The sequence below is a fragment of the Hyperoodon ampullatus genome (assembly GCF_949752795.1).
Source record: "Hyperoodon ampullatus genome assembly, chromosome: 8".
Lineage (NCBI taxonomy): Eukaryota > Metazoa > Chordata > Mammalia > Artiodactyla > Ziphiidae > Hyperoodon > Hyperoodon ampullatus.
Genome location: NC_136921.1, coordinates 34021163 through 34045963, shown reverse-complemented (window position 1 = coordinate 34045963; position 24801 = coordinate 34021163). Strand labels below are relative to the sequence as shown.

Below are 24801 nucleotides of genomic sequence, written 5' to 3'. Positions count from 1 at the left end.
TTTTAAGGAAATAATTTAACTGAAGGAAAAAGTATATGCATGATTTTGTTTATTGCAGCATTATCTATAACATGAAAAAGTAGAAACAATAAGGAAGGAATTAAGTGGATTATGGTGGACAAATGTGATGAAATATGATGTACTCCTTAAAAAGTATCATTATGAATACTAGTAACACAGGGCAATGTCTGCTGTAACATGAAAACTTATTTATGCTATAATTAAAACAGCACTAGAAGGGAGCTTAGATTATCTGGCCTACTACCTTCCTTGTACAGTAGAGATCATCTGAGGCCCAAGTTCCTACTTGGGGCTCCTAGAACATAGACCTTTAAACTCTCAGGGCAGCTCACCTTCCTGGTCTACATCACAGGAGAAAAAGAGGTAGACATAAAGGAGAGACTAGTGAAGTAGGAAGAGTCCTGTGCTGGGAGCAGTTTAACAGTTTAAACTGCCTGATGACTCAGCAAGACACTCAAACACGAGGACTAATTGCCTTGGCTATTACGTGGGAATATCCCATCAGCCTGCAGGCAGGCAGGAACCAAGACAGACGTTCTGAGTAGTGCAGAAATCCTGTTGATATTGTACTGCCAGAAAATAAGAGAAGAGTCCAGTGCTGCTAGCGATGTGGCAAGTGAAGGAGAAAGAGCAGGAGTTCATAGCAGAGAGTGAATCAGTCTGTAAATCTTTATAACTGTTGGGCCATTGATACGCCACACGAGAATAATTGTCTACAATTTTACCACAAGCAAAACATCTGAATTATCCTAGACAGGGGGACTCGTTATCAAATAGTACGGTCCATTCTTACTTTTAGGTTATTTAACCAATTTGTACTGAGTAATTATTTAACTGATATTTATTTTATTTATTGAGCTAACTTTTATGCTGCTGTCATAGAAAGCACCAAGATAAATCACCCCACAGATCATGCCCTTGAGGTGCTTGAAGATTGGATAAAGCATGATGGTCTTGCAGATAAAGTATGAACATAAGCATTTTAATACAAAGTAAATGCATTAAGATACCGTGAGGTGCTATGAGGCTGAAAGACAGGGATATAAGGCAGGATAAACTATGATTGCAGGGCTTCCCCGGTGGTGCAGTGGTTAAGAATCCACCTGCCAACACAGGGGACACTGGTTCGAGCCCTGGTCCGGGAAGATCCCACATGCCGCGGAGCAACTAGGCCCGTGCGCTGCAACTACTGAGCCTGGACTCTAGAGCCTGTGAGCCACAACTACTGAGCCCACGAGCCACAATTACTGAAGCACACCTAGAGCCCGTGCTCCGCAACAAGAGAAGCCTCCGCAATGAGAAGCCTGTGCACCGCAACAAAGAGTAGCCCCCGCTCGACGCAGCTAGCGCAGCAACGAAGACCCAATGCAGCCAAAAATAAATAAACAAAAATAAAATCTATATTAAAAAAAGAACTATGATCACAGCCATGAAAACCAATAAAGCACTGCAGGAGGCCAGAGGAGGGAGAAAGCACTTCCACTTGGCAGTACTGAGGGAGTCCTCAAGGTTGGTGTGGCGGAGGAAACATTGGATGGGAACCTAATATTTGGGCCCAAGTCCACGCTCTATTAGCGAACATTACAGCCAAAGAGGGGCATGAGCAAAGATGCCTCAGAAGGGTCTGGAAACAGTACGGTTACCGAAAATGGCAGGTATTTTGAAATAAGGTAGGAGATAAGGGTGGAAATGCAGGCACAGGCAGGTTTGACCCTGGGGCCAATGGTGCTTTATTTTTGAAAAATGTAAGCAAGGTTCTGACATCTGAATCTGCTTCATAGAGAGAGAACTTTGGAGGAAACATGGAAGATGAATTGGGGTTTGGGAGACCTGTTAGGAGGAGTCACAGTAACCCAGGAAACCAAATGAGGTTCTAAATGGCAGAGGAGGAGGAGTGGGAAACTTGAGACACGTTTTAGAAACAGAATTGACAGGACTTTGGAACCAATATGGAAGTGGGGAGCAAAATGATTCCCAAGGTGTTGGGTTGGACACAGGATGGTGGAACAGCAGGTGAGTGGAGAGAGTCCTTGACATATAAGCAAAGCAGGTGACCCTTTCCTGCTCCCAGCTTTCCACCACAGCCCTCCATTCCCGCTGCCTTGCCCTGAAGGCTGCTGTGGAACCAGCTCCAGACCTATTCCTTTTGCTCTTGTTAACTGAGCCCATAGGAAGAGAACACACCAAGTTTTGCTAGGTGGAAGAAACAGTGTCACCTGCCCTAGGCAGGGTAACTTAGCAGGTCAAGAGTTTTAAACAAGACACTGATTTTCTATGTAGAGAAGACACCTGGGAAAGTCAATGAAAAAATGTGGGGTTTAGTGGAGGTGGCAGGAAAGCAGCCCTTATTTCACTCTCGTTGACAGACTCCAATGATATTTGTTATTTTTCCCGTTGACTGGTGTGACTGCAGATTTTATCCAGTAGTACAGAAGCTAACTCAATCTCCTTGTTGATTTCAGCATCCACAGGCACATATTTTTGCTTCACAAAGATACAACAATTCAAGGGTATCCAAATGTTGCATAGACACTTACTGTTGAAAGCTCCAGCAGCATGAAGGCCAAGGTCAAAGAGTTGTGAAGGAAGGAATCGTGAGGAGTGAGCAAGAGGCTCAGATCCCCCAGAAGGCTCCTGGGATGTAAGACTGGCCTTGGGGCTCCCAAAGACAGCCTGGCATTCCTGGGAAAATTCACTAGCACTCCCACAACCAGGACTTAGGAGGCTGTTCAGAAATGAGAATTCCTTCTCAAAATCATCTTCCAATGAATCTACTGGTACATCTTTTGCAACTGTTGAGTGAACATAAAAACAGAATGGTTTATTTCTTTTTGAGGAAATGAGAGTAGGATATAGGGCAAATCAAGTTTGCTTCATTGTTCTCATACTTTATTAACATAATTTTTAATGAACAATTAAACTGATTAGGAGTTTATGTGAAAATAATTTCAAATTAGGTAGGCTACAGATCAAAATGACATTTCACAATGAAAATATTAATAGTTATGAATATGTAAGCAACCATCTATGTAAGACAGAAACAGGAAATGCAAGGAGAAACTGAAACAAATTAAAAACAGGAGACTTTAATATACCACTCTCAGTAAAAAAACAGGCCAAGAGGACAAAAGTAAAGATATAAAAGATCTAAACAGCATAAAAAAACACAGTAGTTATTTTTGAATATAAGCAAACCCTAATAGAAAATGTACCTTTTTCTCAGGCACACACTGAAAATTCACAGAAATTAATTATAACTAAGGCACACACAAATCAGTTTCTTAAAACAGAAATATTATGAACAACATACTCTGATTATAATGCAATAAAATGAGAAAACTTTTTAAATGAAATCAGAAAGATAAAAATCTCTTCCACTTGCACATTTTTAATACCTTCTATTAAACAATTCTTGGTTGGAAGGGTAATGGAATTTCTGAAAAATGATAAAGAAGACATTTCATATCATAATCCATGGGATATTTAAATAACAACTAACATGAAAAATCATGACCCTAAATATCAATAAAATATTTATCATTAATAAATAAATATTTATTTATCATTATCAATAAAAATGAAAGATAGGGGCTTCCAGCATGATGGAATGATGAGGTCTAGGGACCCGCACATCAGTTTTAAGTAACTGGTGAAAATGATTTTAAAAACAACCATTTAAAGTCTCTGGAAGTTGTTCCAAGGACACACACCAAGTGAAGAAACATTTACTCAAGAAAATCTATTAAAATTTAGAAAGAATGAAAGACTATTGTACTTGAACTAAGAACCACTCTTTTCCACCCACTTCTCAATTCAGCCAGATGAAAATTCGCTCTAGCCTGGCGGGAGTGGGGGAGTGGGAGAAGGATTAATTGCAAACAAGCATGAGAGAATTTGGGGGGTAATGGGAATAGTCTAATAGTCAATTGTGATGGTTGCACAACTCTATAAATTTACTAAAAGTCATTGAATTTTATACTTACAATGGGTGAATTTTATGGTACTTAAATTATACCTTGATAAGGCTGTTAAAAAATCAGGAGATTTTGTACAACTCTATGTAAATAAATTAGAAAACCCAGACAAATGAATAATTCCTGAGAAAAATATAATTTACTAAAATTGGTTCCAGTACAGATAGAAAGCTTAAACAGATCAATTTCCATAGAGAAGAAAACACAAAAAATCACAGGCCTAGATGTTTTCACAGGGCATAGATGCTGAAAAGCCTGTTGGCAAAATTCAACAATCATTCCTAATAAAAACTCTCGAGAAAACAGGAATGTATGGATACTTCCTTAACACTGTAAAATATATACCTCAGTCCAAAAGCTAGCATCTTAATTAATTCAGAAACAGTACAGGCATTGACACTAAGATCAGGAACAATACTATTTCACATTGTTCTGGTGGTAGTAACCAATGCAATTAAACAAAATAAATTAATTACAGTCACAAGAATTGATAAAGAAAAAACAGGACTATCTCTATTTGCAGAAGACATGATGGTATACCTGGAACGTTCCAGAAAATCAATGATAAAACTAACTCAAGCTATAAGCAAGTTCAGCAAGGTAGCAGGATATATGGTTAACATGCAAAAATTATATCAATACACAAAATAATAACCAGTTAAAAGATAAAATGGAAAGAAAATGTCACTTATATTGGCAATAAAAGAAATAAAATATTCAGAAATAAACTTAACAAGAAATGTTTAAAACCTATAAGAAAAAACTATATCTGAAAGATAGACAAGTAAACTTTAATAGAAAGATGCCCTTTGTTTCTGCTTAGGATGTCTTGACATCAGCAAGCTGTCAGTTTTCATATTTAATGTGATCACAATAAAAGAATCAATGAGCTTTTTTATGGAGCTAGACAGTTTGATATAAAATTCATATTGAAAAATAAACATGCAAGAATAGTTAAGAAAATAATGAAACGAAGAGGAAGATACTAGTCCCACCAGATACAAAAACACAAAAAAAAGTTTCTATGAAAGTCCAGAAATAGACTCAAATACATATAGAAATCTAGCATATGATTGGAAGTTATCTCAAATTACTGGGGCAAACATGGCATTTAAAAAAATAATATAAAGGATAGCCATTTGCAAAAAAGATAACATTTAATCCATTGTTAACGCCATATGCATGAATAAACTCCAAATGAATTGGAGATCTAAATATAAAAAATAAAACTATACAGATACTAGAAGAAAACATAAACGAACTCCTCTAACCTGGGTTTTGCATATGACAAAAACCAGATCCAATAAAAAAGTCAGAGAAAGACAAATACTGTACCATCTCACTTATATGTGGTATCTAAAGAACAAACAAAACCCAAGCTCACAGATGGAGAGAACAGTGCTGGAGGCCAGAGGCAGAGGCAGAGGCAGGGGTGGAGGCAAAATGAGCGGAGGGAGTCAAAAGGCACAAGACTTCCAAATAAATAAGTCATGACGATGTAATGTACAGCATGTCGACTATAGTTAATACTGTAGTGCATATGTGAAACTTGCTAAGACAGTAAATCTTAAAAGTTTTCATCACAAGAAAAAATTTGTAACTGTGTATGAGGATGGATGTTAACTAGACTTACTGTGGTGATCATTTTGCAATATATACATATAGCCAATCATCATGTTGTACACCTGAAACTAACACAATGTTATATGTCAATTATATCTCAATTAAATAAAGTTTTCACATTCCAAAGCCTATTCCTTCCCTGGTGGATTTGTTCTCATTCTATAGTCTCCAAAAGGCCATTTTATACAGCTGACCCTAACAATAAGGGTTTGAATTGCACAGGTCCACTTATATGTGGATTTTTTCAATAAATACACTGGAAAAAGTTTTGGAGATTTGTGACAATTTGAAAAAACTCACAGAAGAACCTCACAGTCAAGAAATATCAAAATCATTAAGGAAAAGTTAGGTATGTCATGAATGCATAAAATATATGTACATACTAGTCTATTTTTATCATTTACTACCATAAAATACACACAAATCTATTATAAAAAGTTAAAATTTATCAAAACTTATGCACACAAACATTGATATGGCACAATTTGCAGCTGAGAGAAATGTAAACAAATGTAAAGATGCAGTAATTAAATCATAACTGCATAAAATTAACTGTAGTAATTTCATAGCCACCTCCGGTTGCTACTGCAGTGAGTTCAAGTGTTGGGAGTATCAGCTTAAAATGCCATGTGACACTAATCATCACCACACGACCATTTCCTTTCTCCAATAAATTGTGTATCACAGTAAAAACTGATCTCTCAAGTCTTGCATATTTTTCATGTTTACGGTAATACTGTAAACTCTGAATACCACCACAGGACCCATAGGAAGTGCCACTAGTGATGCTGGAAGTGCTTCCAAGAAGCACAGAAAATTACAAGAAAATGTTGAAATGCATGGTATGTACCATAGATTGAGGTATGCAGCTGCAGTTGCCCATTTCAAGATAAATGAATCCAGGGTAAGGACCATTGTAAAAAAAAAACAAAAGGAAATTCATGAAGCCATCACTGCAGCTATGCCAGCAGGTACAAAAACCTCGCATATTTGGTAAAGTACCTATTTATCTCATATTAAAAATGCAGCTTTTATGTGGGTGCAGGACTGCTATAAGAAAGGCATACCTATAGACTAATATGATTTGAGAAAAAGCAAAGTCATTATATGACAATCTAAAGCAAAAGGAAGGTGATGGATCTAATGCTGGAGAATTCAATGACAGTAAAGGATGGTTTGATAATTTTAAAAAGGGGTTTGGCTTAAAAAAGGTCAAGATAACAGGAGAAACTGTGTTGAAAAAGATACAGCAGATGAGTTCCCAGATGACATCAAGAAAATCATTGATATGAAAGGATATCTGCCTGAACAGGTTTTTAATACAGACAAAACTGTCCTATTCTGGCAAAAAAATGCCACTAGGGACATTTACTAGTAAGGAAGAGGAGTGAGCACCAGGATTTAAGGCAGGAACGGATAGGCTAACTCTTCTGTTTTGTGCAAATGTAGTCAGGTGCATGATCAGGACTGCCCTCATCTATAAAGCTGCTAACCCCCAAGCCTTGAAGGGAAAAGGTAAACACCAGCTGCCAGTCTTCTGGCTGTACAACAAGAAGGAATGGACCATGAAAACCCTTTTTCTGAATCGGTTTCACTGATGCTTTGTCCCTGAAGTCAGGAAGTTCCTTGCCAGGAAGGGACTGACTTCTAAAGTTCTTTTGAAATTGGACAATGCCCCTGGCCATCCAGAGCCCCAGAGTTAACACCGAAGGCATCCAGTCTAGCAGTTACACTAGGCTACCATAATGCAATCATATTGCTGCTTCTTTGTTAGAGACGCATGAATCGTTACACCTGTAAATAAATATGAATTTTTTCACATTATCTTTTTATTTTTGATGTCTAATGTTAGTAATACATATAATATCTACAGTGTTTTATATTATGTAAGACAATATTGATGTAGGTACTGATAGATGATTCATCTTGTAAACAATATGAATGTACAGTATTTACAAATACAGTGCAGTATTGTAAAGGTATTTTATCTTCCTTATATATTTTTTAAATTTTTATTTATTTTTGGCTGCATTGGGTCTTCATTGCTGCTTGCAGGCTTTCTCTAGTGGCAGCGAGCGGGGGCCACTCTTTGTTGCGGTGCACGGGCTTCTCATTGCGGTGGCTTCTCTTGTTGTGGAGCACGGGCTCTAGGCGTGCAGGCTTCAGTAGTTGCAGCATGAGGGCTCAGTAGTTGTGGCATATGGGCTTAGTTGCTCTGTGGCATGTGGGATCTTTCCGGACCAGGGCTTGAACCCGTGTCCCCTGCATTGGCAGGCGGATTCTTAACCACTGTCCCACCAGGGAAGTCTCTTCCTTATAATTTTCTTAATAACTTTCTCTTTTCTCTAGCTTTATTGTAAGAATACAGTATACAATACATATAACATACAAAATATATGTTAATTGATTGTTATCAGTGAGGCTTCCATTCAACAGTAGGCTATTAGTAGCTAAATTTTCGCAGAGTCAAAAGTTACATGTGGGTTTTTGACTGCACAGGGGCCAGAGGGTAGGGGTGAGGAGGCGGTTGGTGTCCCTAACCTCTGCGTTGTTCAAGGGTCAACTATATTTTGTTCTGCCTGCTCTCCACGTCTCTGACACAACAGATATTCTTATTTATTTATTTATTTATTTTTGGCTGTGTTGGGTCTTCGTTGCTGCATGCAGGCTTTCTCTAGTTGCAGCGAGCGGGGGCTACTCTTCGTTGCAGTGTGTGGGCTTCTCATTGCAGTGGCTTCTCTTGTTGTGGAGCACGGGCTCTAGGCATGTGGGCTTAGTTGCGGCACGCGGGCTCAGTAGTTGTGGCTCACGGGCCCTAGAGCACAGGCTCAGTAGTTGTGGCACACGAGCTTAGTTGCTCCGTGGCATGGGGGATCTTCCCGGACCAGGGAATGAACCCGTGTCCCCTGCACTGGCAGGTGGATTCTCAACCACTGCGCCACTGGGGAAGCCCCAGATATTCATTTTATGTTGAATGAATGAATAAATGATTGGATATGTTCTCCTTTTTTTTCAAATCTGTGATAATTTATTACATAGCAATAGAAAACAAATACACTGAACAATACATTATTACTTGAGGTTATTCCTTGAGGATTATAATTTTTCAAGTTAATCACACGTGTGTAATAATCCCCATGCTGCCTTCTACTGGTTTATTTGCTCATGTCTGTATCAGACTCAGGATTTCCTGGTGGAGGCGTGGAGCTGGTCATCTCTGTGTTCCCTGGGCCTAGCACAGGCCCTGGACAGATGCTCTAAGACGAGCTGACACTTGGAAAAACTGTGAAGTTGATGCAATTTTTGTGCCAAACTTCCATATCCTATACTGCATGGTTTGGGGACCTGGAAACTAGTAACAGCTAATGTGGCTACAGAGCTTACTGAGTGCCTGGCACTTTTCTCCGGGCTTGGTGCACGTTAACCATGGTGATCCTCATAAAAACCCTACCGGGTGGTGCCATAACCATGGCATCCCCACCTTGCAGATGAGGCACTAGTAAGGCAAGAAGTCGAGTAACTTGCTCAAGGTCACACAATTAATTAACCGTGGAGCTCAGGTTCAAACCAGACAGCCTGGCTCAAATCTGTGTTCCTAACAGGGTATGTTGTACTTTTAATTCAAAGGCTGCTTTATTCTTCTAAGAGCTGTGCATAGCCGTGAGCAGCATCTCCACATTTCTCATTTACAGTAGTGATTTCATATGAAGGGAAAGATCAAACACATGTACTTAAAAGACAGCATACTTTTTCAATGTTTAATGTTTAACATTAAAAAATCAAACATACAAACAAAAAACCCATAGACAAACATTATTTTTTAAAAAAATTATCTCTAAGTTTTGGGCCTATATTGAGATAAATTATGTCCTATTACTACACTAGGAGCCAGTTTCTTAGAGTCTGTTTCCCACATCTCTACCTAATTTGCAACCCGGTATAGACAGAGACCCAAAAAAAAAAAAAAAAAAAAAAAATCCAAGATAGGGAATTCCCTGGTGGACCAGGAGTTAGGACTTGGCATTTTCACTGCTGGGGCCAGGGTTTGATCCCTGGTTGGGGAACTAAGGTTCCTCATGCCATGCAGTGTGGAAAAAAAAAAAAATCCAGGATTTTTACATCTTCAACTATTATTAGGACCATTTTTAATTAAAAAAATTTTTTATTGCAATATAGTTGACGTACAATATTATATGTTACAAGTGTACAACATAGTGGTTCATAATTTTTAAAGGTTATGCTCCATTTATAATTATTATAAAATGTTGACTATATTCCCTGTGTTGTACAATATATACTTGTAGCTTATTTATTTTATACACAGTAGTTTGTACCTCTTAATCCCTTAGCCCTATTTTTCCCCTCACTTCCTCCTTCTCCCCACTGGTAACTACTAGTTGGTTCTCTATATCTGTGTGCCTGGGTTTTTTTTGTTATGTTCACTAGTGTGTTGTATTTTTAAGATTCCACATATAAGTGACATCATACAGTATTTATCTTTCTCTGACTTATTTCACTTAGCAGAATACCCTCTAAGTCTATCCATGTTGTTGCAAATGGCAAAATTTCGTTCTTTTTTATGACTGAGTAAATATACATTACATCTTCTTTATCCATTCATCTACTGATGGACATTTAGGTTGCTTCCACATCTTGGCAATTGTAAGTAATGCTGCTATGAACATTGAAATGCATGTATCTTTCTGAATAACTGTTTTGGGGTATTTTTTTGCATATATACCCAGGAGTGGAATTGCTGGGTCATATGGCAGTCTTATTTTTAGTTTTTGGAGAAACCTCTATACTTTTTTCCACAGTGGCTGCACCAATTTACATTCCCACCAGCAGTGTACGAAGGTTCCCTTTTCTCCATATTCTCACCAACATTTGTTATTTGTAGTCTTTTTGATGATAGCCATTCTGACAGGTGTGAGGTGATATCTCATTATAGTTTTAATTTGCATTTTTCTGATGATTAACAATGCCGAGCATATTTTCATGTTCCTGTTGGCCAACTGTACATCTTCTTTCGAAAGATGTCTATTCAGGTCTTCTGCCCATTTTTTAATTACGTTGTTTTTTTGATGTTGAGTTGTATGAGCTGTTTATGTATTTTGGATAACAACCCCTTATCGGTCACATCATTTGCAAATTTTTTCTCCTATTGCATAGGTTGCCTTTTCATTTTGTTGATGGTTTCCTTTGCTGTGCAAAAGCTTTTAAGTTTGATTAGGTCCCATGCATTTATTTTTGCTTTCATTTCCCTTGCTTTAGGAGATGAATCCAAAAAATATTGCTATGATTTATGTCAAAGAGTGTTCTGCATATGTTTTCCTCTAGGACTTCTATGGTTTCCAGCCTTACATTTAGGTCTTCAATCCATTTTGAGTTTATTTTTGCCACTGGCAGCAATGTGGATGGACTTGGAGGGTATTATGCTAAGTGAAATAAGTCAGACAGAGAAAGACAAATACTGTGATGTCACTTATATGTGGAATCTAAAAAATACAACAAACTAGTGAACATAACAAAAAACCCCAGGCACACAGATATAGAGAACCAACTAGTAGTTACCAGTAGGGAGAGGGAAGAGGGAAATGCAAGTTTGGGGTATGAGGTTAAAAGGTACAAACTATTACATATAAAATAAGCTATAAGGATATATTGTATAACACAGAGAATATAGACAATATTTTACAATAACTGGTGGGTTGGCCAAAACGTTTGTTTGGGTTTTTCCGTAAGATGTTATGGAAAAACCCAAAAGAACTTTTTGGCCAATCCAATATAACTGGAGCATAACCTTTAAAAATTGTGAATCACTACGTTGTACAGTGTAACATATAATATTGTACATAAACTATACTTCAATAAAAAGAGGGATATAACTACTGATACAGCAGGCTTTAAAAGACAAAATACTACTATAGATGGATGGTGAAACTACCACAATGTCCATTATATTTCATTTATGACTGTTAAAAAAATGTTCTCTACTAAAAAAAATGTTCTCTACTTAGGTACAGGATCATTCATGCAAAATTAGCTAAACTTTGGAACATAAGTCTGAAGGTATGTTAGATATATGAGCTCATGATTATAGCTTCTTAAATAGTTTCTTTTATCAATATGGTCTGTATTTATGTGTATACTTAAAAATACCTATCACATTTATTGGACGCCTACTGTGTGCTATATAGTTGATAAATGTATTTAGCCCTAATGTCCTGCAAGGCAGGAGTGTATGACTCATTTTTCAGATAAGAAAAATGAGAGGCATAAATGACTTGTTTTAAAAAAAAGCCAGCATTCAAACCCAGATTTTTCTGGCTCCAAAGCTAGAGTAATTCATATATATGTTCATATATATGTTGACTGTACATATAATATATATTTATTAAAAAATAAGAACACGGGGCTTCCCTGGTGGCGCAGTGGTTGAGGGTCCGCCTGCCAATGCAGGGGACACGGGTTCCTGCCCCGGTCCGGGAAGATCCCACATGCTGTGGAGTGGCTGGGCCCGTGAGCCATGGCCGCTGAGCCTGCGCGTCTGGAGCCTGTGCTCCGCAACGGGAGAGGCCACAGCAGTGAGAGGCCCGTGTACCGCAAAAAAAAAAAATAAGAAGAAGAACGTGAATTTAAATATGAGGATAATTTTGAAACAATCATACAACCCTGTGAAATGAAAATCTACGCTAAAAGCACCTATCTTAGAGAAGACCAGAATTCCCTAAAGAAGCTAACTGGACCCTCTAATTAGGTACTGCTTGAAAGCTAACTCATTGCTGAGCATAGCCTCCAGTTCCACCTGACCAGGAAGCCTGGACTGAGACCTGGGGCAGCTGCAGAGCAGCAGCCCAGGCAGGGAAGCAAGTCAGCAGCCCCACCCAACAGGGGAGCATGGCCCCAGCCCACCTGACCAGGATGCCCTAAAAGGGACCCTGGGGAGCCTCCCAGCCTAGCTCTCAGTACTGCCCAGCAGCACACCCCAGTCTATAGCCCTGCCTGGCAGCAGAGCCCAGCCTACGTCCATGCCCAGTTGCTGGGCATATCCTGCAGTCTCACTTAGGCAGGGAGCCCAGTCAATGACACCCCCCAACTGTGGGGTACAGTATGAGGCCCCACCCTACCAGGAAGTCTGGCCAGCGACCTTGCCCAAAAGCCGAACACAGCCATAGTCCTGCTCAGTTATGAAACTCAGCCTGTGGCTCTGCCTGATCACAAAGTACAGGCTGAGGCTGCATCAGATTGTGAAGCCCTGCTGCAGCCCCACCTGCATGCAGAGGCCAGGCAGCAGCAGCATCTGGTGAGGGAGCACAGCCAGTGACCCTGCCTGACTGGAGGTGATTGTAGAGCCCAGCTAGTAACACTGTCTGACCCTAGAGCACAACACCACCTGACCACAGAGCCCAGCCAGCAGAACTGCTTGAACACAGAGCCCAGCAAGTAGCCTGCCCACCTCCGCCACCTGAGAGCAGGGGCAGCAACTTCACCCAACCAGAGACTGTGACCCATTATAGTTAAACTGTCTAAAGTCAATGACAGAATTTTAAAAGCAGCAAGAGAAAAGTGACTTGTCACATTCAAGGGAAACCCTATAAAACCATTAAGCAGATTTCTCTGGAGAAACTTTGCAGGCCAGGAGAGAGTGGGACGATATATCCAAAATATTGGGAAAAAAAACTGTCAATGAAGAATACTGTATCAGCAGAGCTGGTCTTCAGAAATGAAGACCAGATAAAGACTTTCTCAAACAAACAAAAGTTGAGAAAGTTCATTACCACTAGACCTGCCTTACAAGAAATGCTAAAGGGCACTTTACAAGCTGAAATAAAAGGATGCAAATTAACCTTGTAAAAATGCATGAATGTGTACAACTCATCAGTAAAGGTAAATATATAGTCATAGTCAGATTCTGTAATATTGTAACAGTGGTGCATAAATCACTTTCAATTCCAGTTTAAAAGTTAAAAAACAAACATACTAAAAACAACTATAGTGGGCTTCCCTGGTGGCGCAGTGGTTGAGAGTCCACCTGCCGATGCAGGGGACACGGGTTCGTGCCCCGGTCCGGGAAGATCCCACATGCCACGGAGCGGCTGGGCCCATGAGCCATGGGCAGTGAGCCTGTGCGTCCGGAGCCTGTGCTCCGCAACGGGAGAGGCCACAACAGTGAGAGGCCCACGTACCACAAAAAAAAACAAAAAAGCAAAAAAACCCAACAACTCCTTGACACTGGTCTTGGCAATGATTTTTGGCATATGACACAAAAAGCTCAAGACACAAAAGCAAAAATAAACAAGTGGGACTACATCCAACTAAAAATCTCTGGGAAAAAAAAAACGATCAAGAAAATGAAAAGGCAATCTACAGAATAGGTAAAATATCTGCACACCATAGATGTGATAAGGGGTTCATATCTAAAATATATAATGCACTCATATAACTCAATATTAAAAAAACCAACAACAATAATCTGATTTTTAAAATGGGCAAAGTAGACATTTTTCCAACCAAAGACATATAAATGGCCAATAGGGACATGAAATGGTGCTCAATGGTACTAATAAAATCAAATACAAATCAAAACCACAATGAAATATCACCTCACGCCTATTAGAATGGCTGTTATAAAAAAGACAGGAGATAAATGCTGGTGGCGATGTGGAGAAAAAGGAAGCCTTGTGTACTGTTGGTGGGAATGTCTAAATTGGTATAGCCATTATGAAAAACAGTATGGAGGTTCCTCAAAAAATTAAAAATAGAACTACTATATGATCCAGCAATTCCACTTCAGGGTTTATATACAAAGGAAGTGAAAGCACTATCTCGAAGTGGCATCTGCACCCTCTCGTTCGTTGCTGCACTGGTTCATTGCTGTTCAAGAGGGCATTATGTTAAGTGAAGCAAGTCAGACAGAGGAAGACACTATGATCTCACTTAAATGTGAGATCTAAAAAAGCCGAACTCCTAGAGACCGAGAGTAGACTGGTGGTTGCTAGGGCCTGGGGGATGGGGGAAATGGGGAGATTGGCCAAAGGGTACAACCTTCCAGTTATAAGATGAGTAAGTTCTGGGGATCTAACATATACCATGGTAACTATAGTTAAAAACAATTGCTAAGAGAGTAAATCTTAAATGTTCTTATGCCCAAAATAAATATGGTAACTATGTGAGATGATAGATGTGTTAACTGATCTTATGGTGAAAATCATTTTCCAATACTAAAATATACCAAATCATCACACTGTGCACCTTAAACTTACAGTGTTACATGTCAATTACAGCTCCTCGATAAAGCTGGGAAAAAAAGGCGAACTCAAGTTTGTACAGAAGAGACTTACAAAGGGACTTAACATTTTTTAATTGAATGGATATTAACACAATCCCCAAAGGCTGTAACAAACTGTTTTGACATTTAAATGTGATCATTGCACATTTTAATGAATTTACCATCTTACCTGGTTCACTCCCCAAGCTCACTTCCTCATCTGACAAAATTAACCTAAAGTGAAGACAAAAAATTCCAAAGGTTTTGGTTAAAATACATTTGGGACTCATACTCTACAAACAGTTTTATGTGGCTTAAAAAAAATTTTTTTTAACTGAGGAGACATATAAAATAGTTGTCCGGTAGATCTCCTAAAATCTGTCTGAGACAAATCTTCTTCTCTAGAGCTACACAGACTGTAAAAGTAATCCTTCACCTCTTATTCTTTCAATGTATATTTACTGAGTATTGATGAAGCACCAAGCACCGCATTCAGCATGGTAAACGCTGTGCTAAATACTATACCACAGAGAACATCTGTCACCAACGCCATCAAGTATGAAGTTTAGTTTTCAAGCATTAAAAGGTTTTTTGCTCATCCCACTACTGGGCATATACCCTGAGAAAACCATAATTCAAAAAGAGACGTGTACCACAATGTTCACTGCAGCACTATTTACAATAGCCAAGTAATGGAAGCAACCTATGTGTCCATCGACAGACAAATGAATAAAGAAGATGTGGCACATATATACAATGGAATATTACTCAGCCATAAAAAGAAATGAAATTGAGTTATTTGTAGTGAGGTGGATGGACCTAGAGTCTGTCATACAGAGTGAAGTAAGTCAGAAAGAGAAAAACACATACCATATGCTAATGCATATGTATGGAATCTAAAAAAAAATGGTACTGATGAACCTAGCAGCAGGGCAGGAATAAAGACGCAGACATAGAAAATGGACTTGAGGACACGGGGGTTGGGAGGGAAGCTGGGACAAAGTGAGAATAGCATTGACATATATACCCTACCGAATGTAAAACAGATAGCTAGTGGCAAGCAGCAGCATAGCACAGGGAGATCAGCTCCGTGCTTTGCAAAGACCTAGAGGGGTGGGATAGGGAGGGTGGGAGGGAGGCTCAAGAGGGAGGGGATATGGGGATATATGTATGCGTATGGCTGATTTACCTTGTTGTACAACAGAAACTAACACAGCATTGTGAAGCAATTATACTCCAATAAAGATGTGTAAAAAAAAAAGGTTTTGCTCAAGAATACTTGGGAACTAGAGGGGATGAAGAACTGCAGAAAAAATGGAGTACTCTATTTTGAACAACAAAGTGATGTTTACAAAAGAAGGCACATTTGCCTAAAACATTCTGAACCAATACTAATTTTGGAAATTTATATCATCCATCTGGTATAATAATAAAAAAATGAGATAAAGAAATTGAACCAGATTTAGTTATTATTCCAGGGGTATAACCTCACAACTCTAGTATTGGAGGGTTTTTTAAAATAAGTCTTTAAAGACACTTAAAAAGCAATATAGTATTTATTTGCAAATACTACAAAATAAGCCTACAGAGGAAACAGATACTTTGATTTGGGATGAAATTTCCAACGACAGAATACATAGATGGTGTTTTAAACACTTTGAATGGAAGAGAACGTAAGTGCTTTGGAATCTTTTAGTTAACTCAAAAGGTAGCTTTCGGACTTCCCTGGCGGCGCAGTGGTTAAGAATCCGCCTGCCAATGCAGGGAACACGGGTTTGAGCCCTGGTCCGGGAAGATCCCACATGCCTGTGCGCCACAACTACTGAGCCTGTGCTCTAGAGCCTCCGAGCCACAACTACTGAAGCCAGTGTGCCCAAAGCCCGTGCTCCACAACAAGAGAAGCCACCGCAATGAGAAGCTCGCACACCGCAACAAAGAGTAGCCCCCGCTCGACGCAGCTAGAGAAAGCCTGTGCGCAGCAACGAGGACCCAATGCAGCCCAAAATAAAATAAATAAATAAAAAAATTTTTAAAAGGTAGTTTTCATAATGCTGAAGATGTATGAGAAGATTCTGAATAAAACTTTCATAAAATGTGATAATGGAAATATTTACCAATTTAATATACTTAATGTACAATTTTAAATGTCAATGTATAACTAAGTTAATACATTTAATTCATATCTATACATTTGATTGTGTAATGTATATACTAAAACATTTATATATCCAAGTTAGTAAAAATATTTGTCTTTCCCCCTAGAGAAAAGGGTGAAATACTTATATTTCAGATCACCTTCCACTAAACAATATATGGTTGTCATTGTTTGGGCCTATTTCTGGGTTCGCTACTATACTCAGTGCAGTCTGGTTAAAATGACAAGTGGCAGTTCTGAAAGGAAAACAAAGGTAAGACGTAATTAAAGGGAAGGAAAGAGGCAACATGAAAGATGTGCACAGCAAGAGCCTCCATTTTCGGGTAACCAATCCCAGTCCCATCTGTGTTGTTTTGGAGACAGATTTTCAGTAGCTTCTGTCTCATAGCTGCTGACACCTGTCCCTTTCTTTTTCAAGCCGCCCCTTCTGGGATTCACTAGGTAAAGGCTCTTAATACAAGGCTCAGTCTCCCACACTACAGAATTTGGGTTTATCACCCAAACTGTTCTGTATTCCTATCATCAACTTTGCCTACCATGTTAAAAATGGGGGAGGGGGGTGGTAGGTTTCAAAACAAACGTTTAACGTTAATTGGAAAAATGACAGAGAAATAAGTATTCGGTAAACCAAAGAAGAAGCAACTCTTTCCAAACATATGGTACAATGGTATCCAGGACTTCCATAACGTGATCTGTAACTTTTGTCTGCTTACTTATTGAGGTCTTCCGGGAGAGAGCTGTCTTCTATTCGTTCTTCCTTGTGGTCTTCAGTAAGCTTGACTGGAGTGTCTTGTAGCTGCTAAGGGTAAGAAATTCAGTGTTAAGTAGATGCAAAGAATCTGTTTCTCTCTTTGTGCAAACGAAAATGAGAACAAAAATTTTAAAGAACAATATAAAACAGGAAGAGTTATAAAGTAGAGAGTGTGAGATATGGGAGATGTATGCTGACGTAATTTGACCCAAGCCCTGTGTCCTTTGTATCCTGGCAGCCTGTAGCCACTATGCACACCATGGGCCAGCCACAGGGTTCACCACTCTGTGATATGCCAAAGAAAAAGAAGACTTACACTGTGTCGCCAGCCGGTACTGCAACGTTCTAAATACGACTAAAGATTTCCAACTTCAAGTCTGAGCAGAAATTGGATATTAAATTTCCCTAAATACACAGTATGCTATACAGTAAAGCATTAACATAGAAAAAATAAAAAACAAAACACATACACAACAACAAAAAATGAATTCAAGGGTACCTACCAAAAACAGAAGATGCTATGTGAGAACCTGACTTAAAAATCCATACTAAGCCCCTGTAATATACAGTTGCAGGATATGAACCCATCACAGATATCACATCCAACTTAGGCACACTCAACATTTTCAAGCTCTACTGAAAATAAAGCAGAATGATAAGTTCAAAGATACTGAAACCTAGCTTACCAGAACTGAAGAAATGATTAACACAGTGCATCTCTGCTGGATAAGCCATATGCACAGAAGGTTGACAGGAAGGGTACATTTTCACGTAGGTGTTACAGAAAGAGCTGACCTAATACAGTAGTCTCTTCAGAGGCAACCACACATACATAATGACCAAAACTGGCATAATTTTTGTGTCATGAATCACATCTATGACATGAGTGTAAAAGTAAAGCAAGGAGGTTCTTTAACTCCTAAAATTGTCAGGTGGGTAACGTGGTCATTTTTGAAAACACATTACCACTTTCCATCACTTGTTCCTCTTAAGTTTTTCCTTTCCATAACCTTTTCTCTCTTTTGTATTTTAATTTCCTTTTCACTTTCTCTTTCTTTTATTCCCCCTTGCCCCCACCCTACAAATATCTTGAGCCCACCAGCAGTATTTCCACGTATTTGTTTAGTGCTGCTGGTAGAATCTGGAATCAGGGAACTTCAGAAAAATGGCTGAAAGAGTGTAGAAAAATGTTTCCCAGTGTTTTGTAAAGTTGAAATTAGGCTTAGCAAAAAGTAGTTTCAAAGTTATTATCCAAATGAAGTGTAATAAATCTAAGAAAAGACCATTGAAAGAAATGTACCTTGAGAGCTACAAAATCATATGGATGAAAGCCAATACAGGTCCCATGGATTTGGGACATCATTCGAGCTGTTTTCTCCCAGAATCCAAGCAGTGTCCTCTGCAGAAAAAGAAAAGGTGACACTACAGTTCTCCTTCCTCTCCTCTTTTTTCAGTGCTATTTTTCCTCACTATAGTAGATGAACAGTTGTCAAGTAATAAGAAGTAGGAACTAAAATCAATTTCCAAGTTTGGTGAACCAGCAAGCACTGTAAACAGTAATTCTCCGTAAGAATTGGCATTGTATCTGCATGTATGTGTGCCTATCTGTATACAGCACTGAAATGTACACTGGAGCCAGCTAGAGAGTAATTGCAGCCAAGAGAATGAAACTGGCAGATTAGAACACCTTCTGAGGAATCCAAAAGAAAAATGGTAAAAGCACCAAAATATCATATTGCATTAGAAGTATATGTATAAATGTTGGTATGCATATAATACAAACCTTTATTAATTGGAGTAAAATAATTTGTACCACTAAATTTGGACTTTCATTTAGAGTTCAAGAAAGACTTGTCAAAAAAATGTGTTATCAAGCTAACTCAAGTAATTCTCCCTGCAGTGGAAGCACAGAGTCTTAACCACTGGGCCACCAGGGAAGTCTTGTCACATACTTTTATTTTCAAGTGTATCCTCTCTTGATTTCTGGAATTCCACAGTACTGAACTGAATTAGGTAGATTCCCTAAAAGCAGCAGTGAATATCCATTTCCTTTAGTTTGTATTGTTTTCTCATGTAAAAAAAGTATTCTCCTATTTTGCAATTTACAAATACCTGATAAAATCAGTTAACTGCTACCTGTTAATATCTAACTTACTCATTGTATGCTATTTATGTATGATTTGGAATAAAGTAAGCACAAATGAGACTTCTGAGATTAAAGTGGTGTGGAATGGCAATTTGGCAGAATGAAAAGAACACAAGACCTAGAATTAGAAAACTTAAGTTTTTAAGCCCAACATTGCCATTTAATTCTCATTTCTCACTTTCCTCATACATAAAATGATAGAAAAGTGTTGCAGAGCATGGGCTCTAGGCATGTAGGCTTCAGTAGCTCTGGCATTTGGGCTCAGTAGTTGTGGCTCACAGGCTCCAGAGCTCGGGGAGCCACAGCATATTTGCTTCAAATGAAACTGTATGCAGAACTAGTTTAAAATGGAGTAGCTCTGAATGAACCAAGGCTAATAGGCCTTGAATCTTGCCTCCTCTCCACATTTCCCTCCTCAACCCTAGACAGTCTGTAAGTGTCTATCTGTCTCTCCTAGGGGAATAATGTGGAGTAGGCAAAGAAAGATCCTAAGGCCTTTTCCAGTCTGAAAAGACTGGAAAAGTCTTTTCCATTCATGATTCTGAATGTCATAACTCAATAAGCAATTTCAGCAAAGTCAAAGGAATCTGATCAATTATACAGTTTTTTTGCACTCTTTAGACAACTTTTAAAAAGGAATCTCACCACTCATCTTTACTGCAAGGACATGCTGACCATGGAGGTGGGTACCTGGTAGGTAGCGAGTGAATGAGACAACATATTGCAGCGACTAGCTCCAAGTAAATCCACTTTCTGACAAACATCCATCTTTAACTTGTCAAAAGAAGCTTTGCTATTTCTCACTTGGATCTGTACCTGCAACCACAAAAATGTTAGTTATTATTGCTTATAATACAGAAATAAATATACCACACAGGTTTATGATACATGTTTTCAGACATGAAATTGTAATAAAGAAGACTAATTCCCTTTCCCTGTATTATTTCAAAATTAATGGAAAAGATTTTGGCTATTTTTAGTAACTGTAGGAGACTCTTTCCAGCAGATATCTTTATGCTGAGAAACTATGTGATGAAAGATAGAAAAGTACATAGTTAAGAAAAAAAAAACATTCCAAATAAAAACAAACATCCAAAACTACTGATGGATAATATTTACCTAAGAAAGAGTAGAAGAATAAATGGAAAGAGGACATAGTAAAAGTGTTGAGAAGCATTAATAATAGTTCAGAATCATACAGATATATTTATAAACTTAAATACAGGCTTATTATATTTCTTATAAATGAGTCATTTATCACCAAATAGTGTGAATACTCATCTTTAAATATACTCATTCATTCATTCAACAAATACTTATGCGGTAGGTATCTATTATGTGCCAGGCACTGTTCCAGGCCCTGGGATGCTGTGGTGAACAATGTTCTTCCTCACCATCCCTGAGTGAGGAGGCCCAGGAAAAAAAGAAAATAAACATATAACATAATCTCAAGTCACAAAGATAACATATAAATGCAACAGAAATGGGTGACAACATTTGATTAGATGGTCAGGGAAGCCCTTGGTGAGTTCATGCATGATGTGTGAACTGGGATAGGAAGATGATGAGCGGGCCCTGCTAAGACCCTGAGGAGAGCCTTCTAGAGCCAGGGAAAAGGAAGGACAGAAGTCCTGGGTATGGGAAGTGTTTCCAGAGCAGGAAGGAATAGGGTAGAGCCGATCCCTTCCTCAAGCATAGGAAGGGCTGGAGCACAGAAAGTAAGTACTGTACAAGGTGTGGCAGCAGAGGGACCAGGGATCAGACTGTGCAGGGCTATTTGGGTCTAGATGAGAGGTGTGGATTATATTCTTTTTTTTTAATTGAGGTGAAATTCACACAACATATACTTAACCGTTTTAAAACTGTACACTTCAGTGACACTAGTGCGTTGACAATGTTGTGTAACCACTCCCTTGGATTGTATTCTAATTGTCAAGGATTATAAAGGGGACAGAATAACAGGTTGCCTGAGGCCATGTGTTCAGCTACTGCCCAGGTCTGTTGGAGTAATCATTGAGGCAAAGAACCTGTAACGGCTAGTAAAAAGACTCCATCAATACTAAATATAAATACGGATTTTTATTATAGGCACTTTATGAAGGAGTGAGTGAATTTTACTATTCATATATGGTAAATTCAGGGAATACAATTTGTAATAAGGAGTTTACTTAGCAAAATATATGTTCACACATATAGTTGCTTTAACCGTTTGTGGTCAAACTATGTATTGTGGCAGAATGAAAAATTTGATAACCTTCACTTATAATTAATAATCATTTTACATGAGTTTTTACTTAAGTTTTTTTTCCTGACTAATGAACTATTTTCCTCCTGCAAACAACTCCTAAAAGTCCAGGTAGGCAACATTTAAAAGGTAGATCTATTATGCCACTCAAAGAGTATAAAAAAAAAAAAGTGTGACAACCTTTTGTATGTTAACTGAAGATTTCCAAGCAACCAAGAATTTATAATATAACACATTTTCCAAAAATAGTCTGACGTTTTATACTCTTGATTAAATTATTCTGTAGAACTTCAAGAAAACATAAAAAAGGGATGTATTTTCATACTTTTCGGAACTTTTCCATTTGTTTTAAGGTGTCTGGGTCCAGTTCTTGGGACACGTCTTTCATCCACAGCAGAGCTCCTCTATATTCTGTGCGTGCCTGCTCCATCCGATTGACTGTCATCAAGGTATCAGATACTGCCCTTTGACTGAACGTTGCTACTTCTTGCTTAAGACGAGACAGGGGAGTATACAGAGCCAATCTAATGGCAGAGAGGTAAAAACAAGAGGCATGTACATCCCATGAGCAAAGTAAAACAAAACAACCATAAAGTAGAACTCGCTATCAAGATGAGTCTATAAACAGGAAATTATTAAGATGCCTAAGAAACTCAGAAAGCAAATAAGGATCATACAGTTAGCTTTGAACTATTAATAAAGATGTGTTTATATCTCTCCCTTTCTTGTTTCAGGAAATATCAATATATCATTTTTGCAACATTTTAGATGTTTATCCATGTATAAATAATCTGCCAAGTAAATCTGCCATTTAGAAAAGAATTCCTTGAGTAAAGAGATCCTATAATTATAAAGCATAATCCTATAAGCAGAAAGCCTTTCTTTTGACAAATTTAGGGAAAACCTGGGTATAGAAAAGCAGATAAAATGCTAGATGAAGGAATGAGGATAAAATTCTTAGCATCTGAGGATGAGAACAAGAGAAAAAAGGATTTAAGAAACACAAGTCAAACCCAGCTCCTCTGGTCTGCTTTTGACTTAGTGGCAATGGAGGGGCTTTTATTGGCTGTCTCTTTGTCACCTCCTTAAAGGTGGACTTTTGCACTAATATGGTGTTTCAGAATAAAGCCACTTAAGTTATATATTGTCATTACAGGTCCAATAAAGTCTATTTTTAATTTTCTCTAGAAAATGCAAAGATTTTGGCTTTATTTAGTAATTGTAGGAGATTTTTTGCAGCAGGTATCTTTATGTTAAAAAGTTGTAAAATAATGAATGCAAAGTATATAATTAAGAAGACAAAATTTCCTCTGCCTAAAAAGAGGAAAATTCCAATGGACTCATAGATAGTATAATATCCAAAAAGTGAAAAATATATATATACATATTTAAATTTTAGCCATTCTGTGCCTCTGTTACATTAAACCACTTAAGAAATTTAAGTACAGGCCTAAAGTCTATTTCTAGGAATTAAGCAACCTGTGAATGTCAATTTTTAAATAATTATTTTAAATTCAAAATAAATAAGAGCTAGGCATCAAAACAACTACATATTGCAATATACTTCTCTTTTAACCCTCTACTGGAATGAAGTGAAACCTTTACAAATATGCAAATTTAACTACACACATCAAAACTGTCATACTGATTACAAATTTAAGGATGATGCAAAACCATGATAAACCTTTGCTTGGCTGAAGAACAGAGTGCCTTGCCCGTGGCATCCATCATTTTGCCAGCCTGCGTTGTATCCCGTTCTGCTTGGAACTTTAAAAAGAGCCCTAGTTCGTTTTCTTCCTCCGATATAACTAGGGAAAAGATGACAGTATAGTTCATTGTTTCATTTCATCATTGGTTTAAAACACACACACACACACACACACACACACACACACACACACACTACTACTAAAATTCTCACAGCAATAATTCTCTATACATAAGAATTACTTGGGGGTGGAAGGAGAGACACTTATTTCTTAAATGCAAATTCCTGGGCTTCATCTCCAGAGATTCTGATTTTACAGGTCGGAGGATCAGTTTTGTTTTTTTTTTTTAAACAAGCACTCCAGATGATTTTGATGCACTGACTGTATGGACCTCACTTCGGGAAAGACTGATCTTTAGTGAAAAAAAAATTCCAAAATAATAAAATAAAACAAAACCACAGATGATGCATTTTCAAACATGCAGAGATGCATTTTAGGATCATTGCCTCTTACAAAGTATTTGGGGGTTTCTATTTATTTATTTATTTTATTTATTTATTTTTGGCTGCATTGGGTCTTCGTTGCTGTGCGCAGGCTTTCTCTAGTTGTGTCAAGCGGGGGCTACTCTTCATTGCAGTGCGCGGGCTTCTCACTGCAGTGACTTCTCTTGTTGCGGAGCACGGGCTCTAGGCACATGGGCTTCAGTAGTTGTGGCTTGCGGGCTCAGTAGCTGTGGCTTGCGGGCTCTAGAGCGCAGGCTCAGTAGTTGTGGTGCACGGGCTTAGCTGCTCCGCGGCATGTGGGATCTTCCTGGACCAGGGCTCAAACCTGAGTCCCCTGCATTGGCAGTCAGATTCTTAACCACTGTGCCACCAGGGAAGCCCCTGGCTTTCTATTTAAACTTAA

At 38.4% G+C, this 24801-nt stretch overlaps 1 protein-coding gene across 1 annotated transcript in view; it reads right to left on the bottom strand.

Annotated features, from left to right (window-relative positions):
* ICA1L (islet cell autoantigen 1 like) overlaps positions 1 to 24801 on the bottom strand; it is a gene marked incomplete at both ends in the record, with an annotated part of 47318 nt that overhangs the window by 5245 nt on the left and 17272 nt on the right. Inside the window, 7 exons of the mRNA XM_079710359.1 lie at positions 2559 to 2813; positions 15080 to 15123; positions 17758 to 17843; positions 19096 to 19194; positions 20632 to 20757; positions 22512 to 22710; positions 23871 to 23994. Of these exons, the coding sequence (XP_079566485.1) occupies positions 2559 to 2813; positions 15080 to 15123; positions 17758 to 17843; positions 19096 to 19194; positions 20632 to 20757; positions 22512 to 22710; positions 23871 to 23994 (933 nt within the window). The remainder of the gene's footprint in view (positions 1 to 2558; positions 2814 to 15079; positions 15124 to 17757; positions 17844 to 19095; positions 19195 to 20631; positions 20758 to 22511; positions 22711 to 23870; positions 23995 to 24801) is intronic.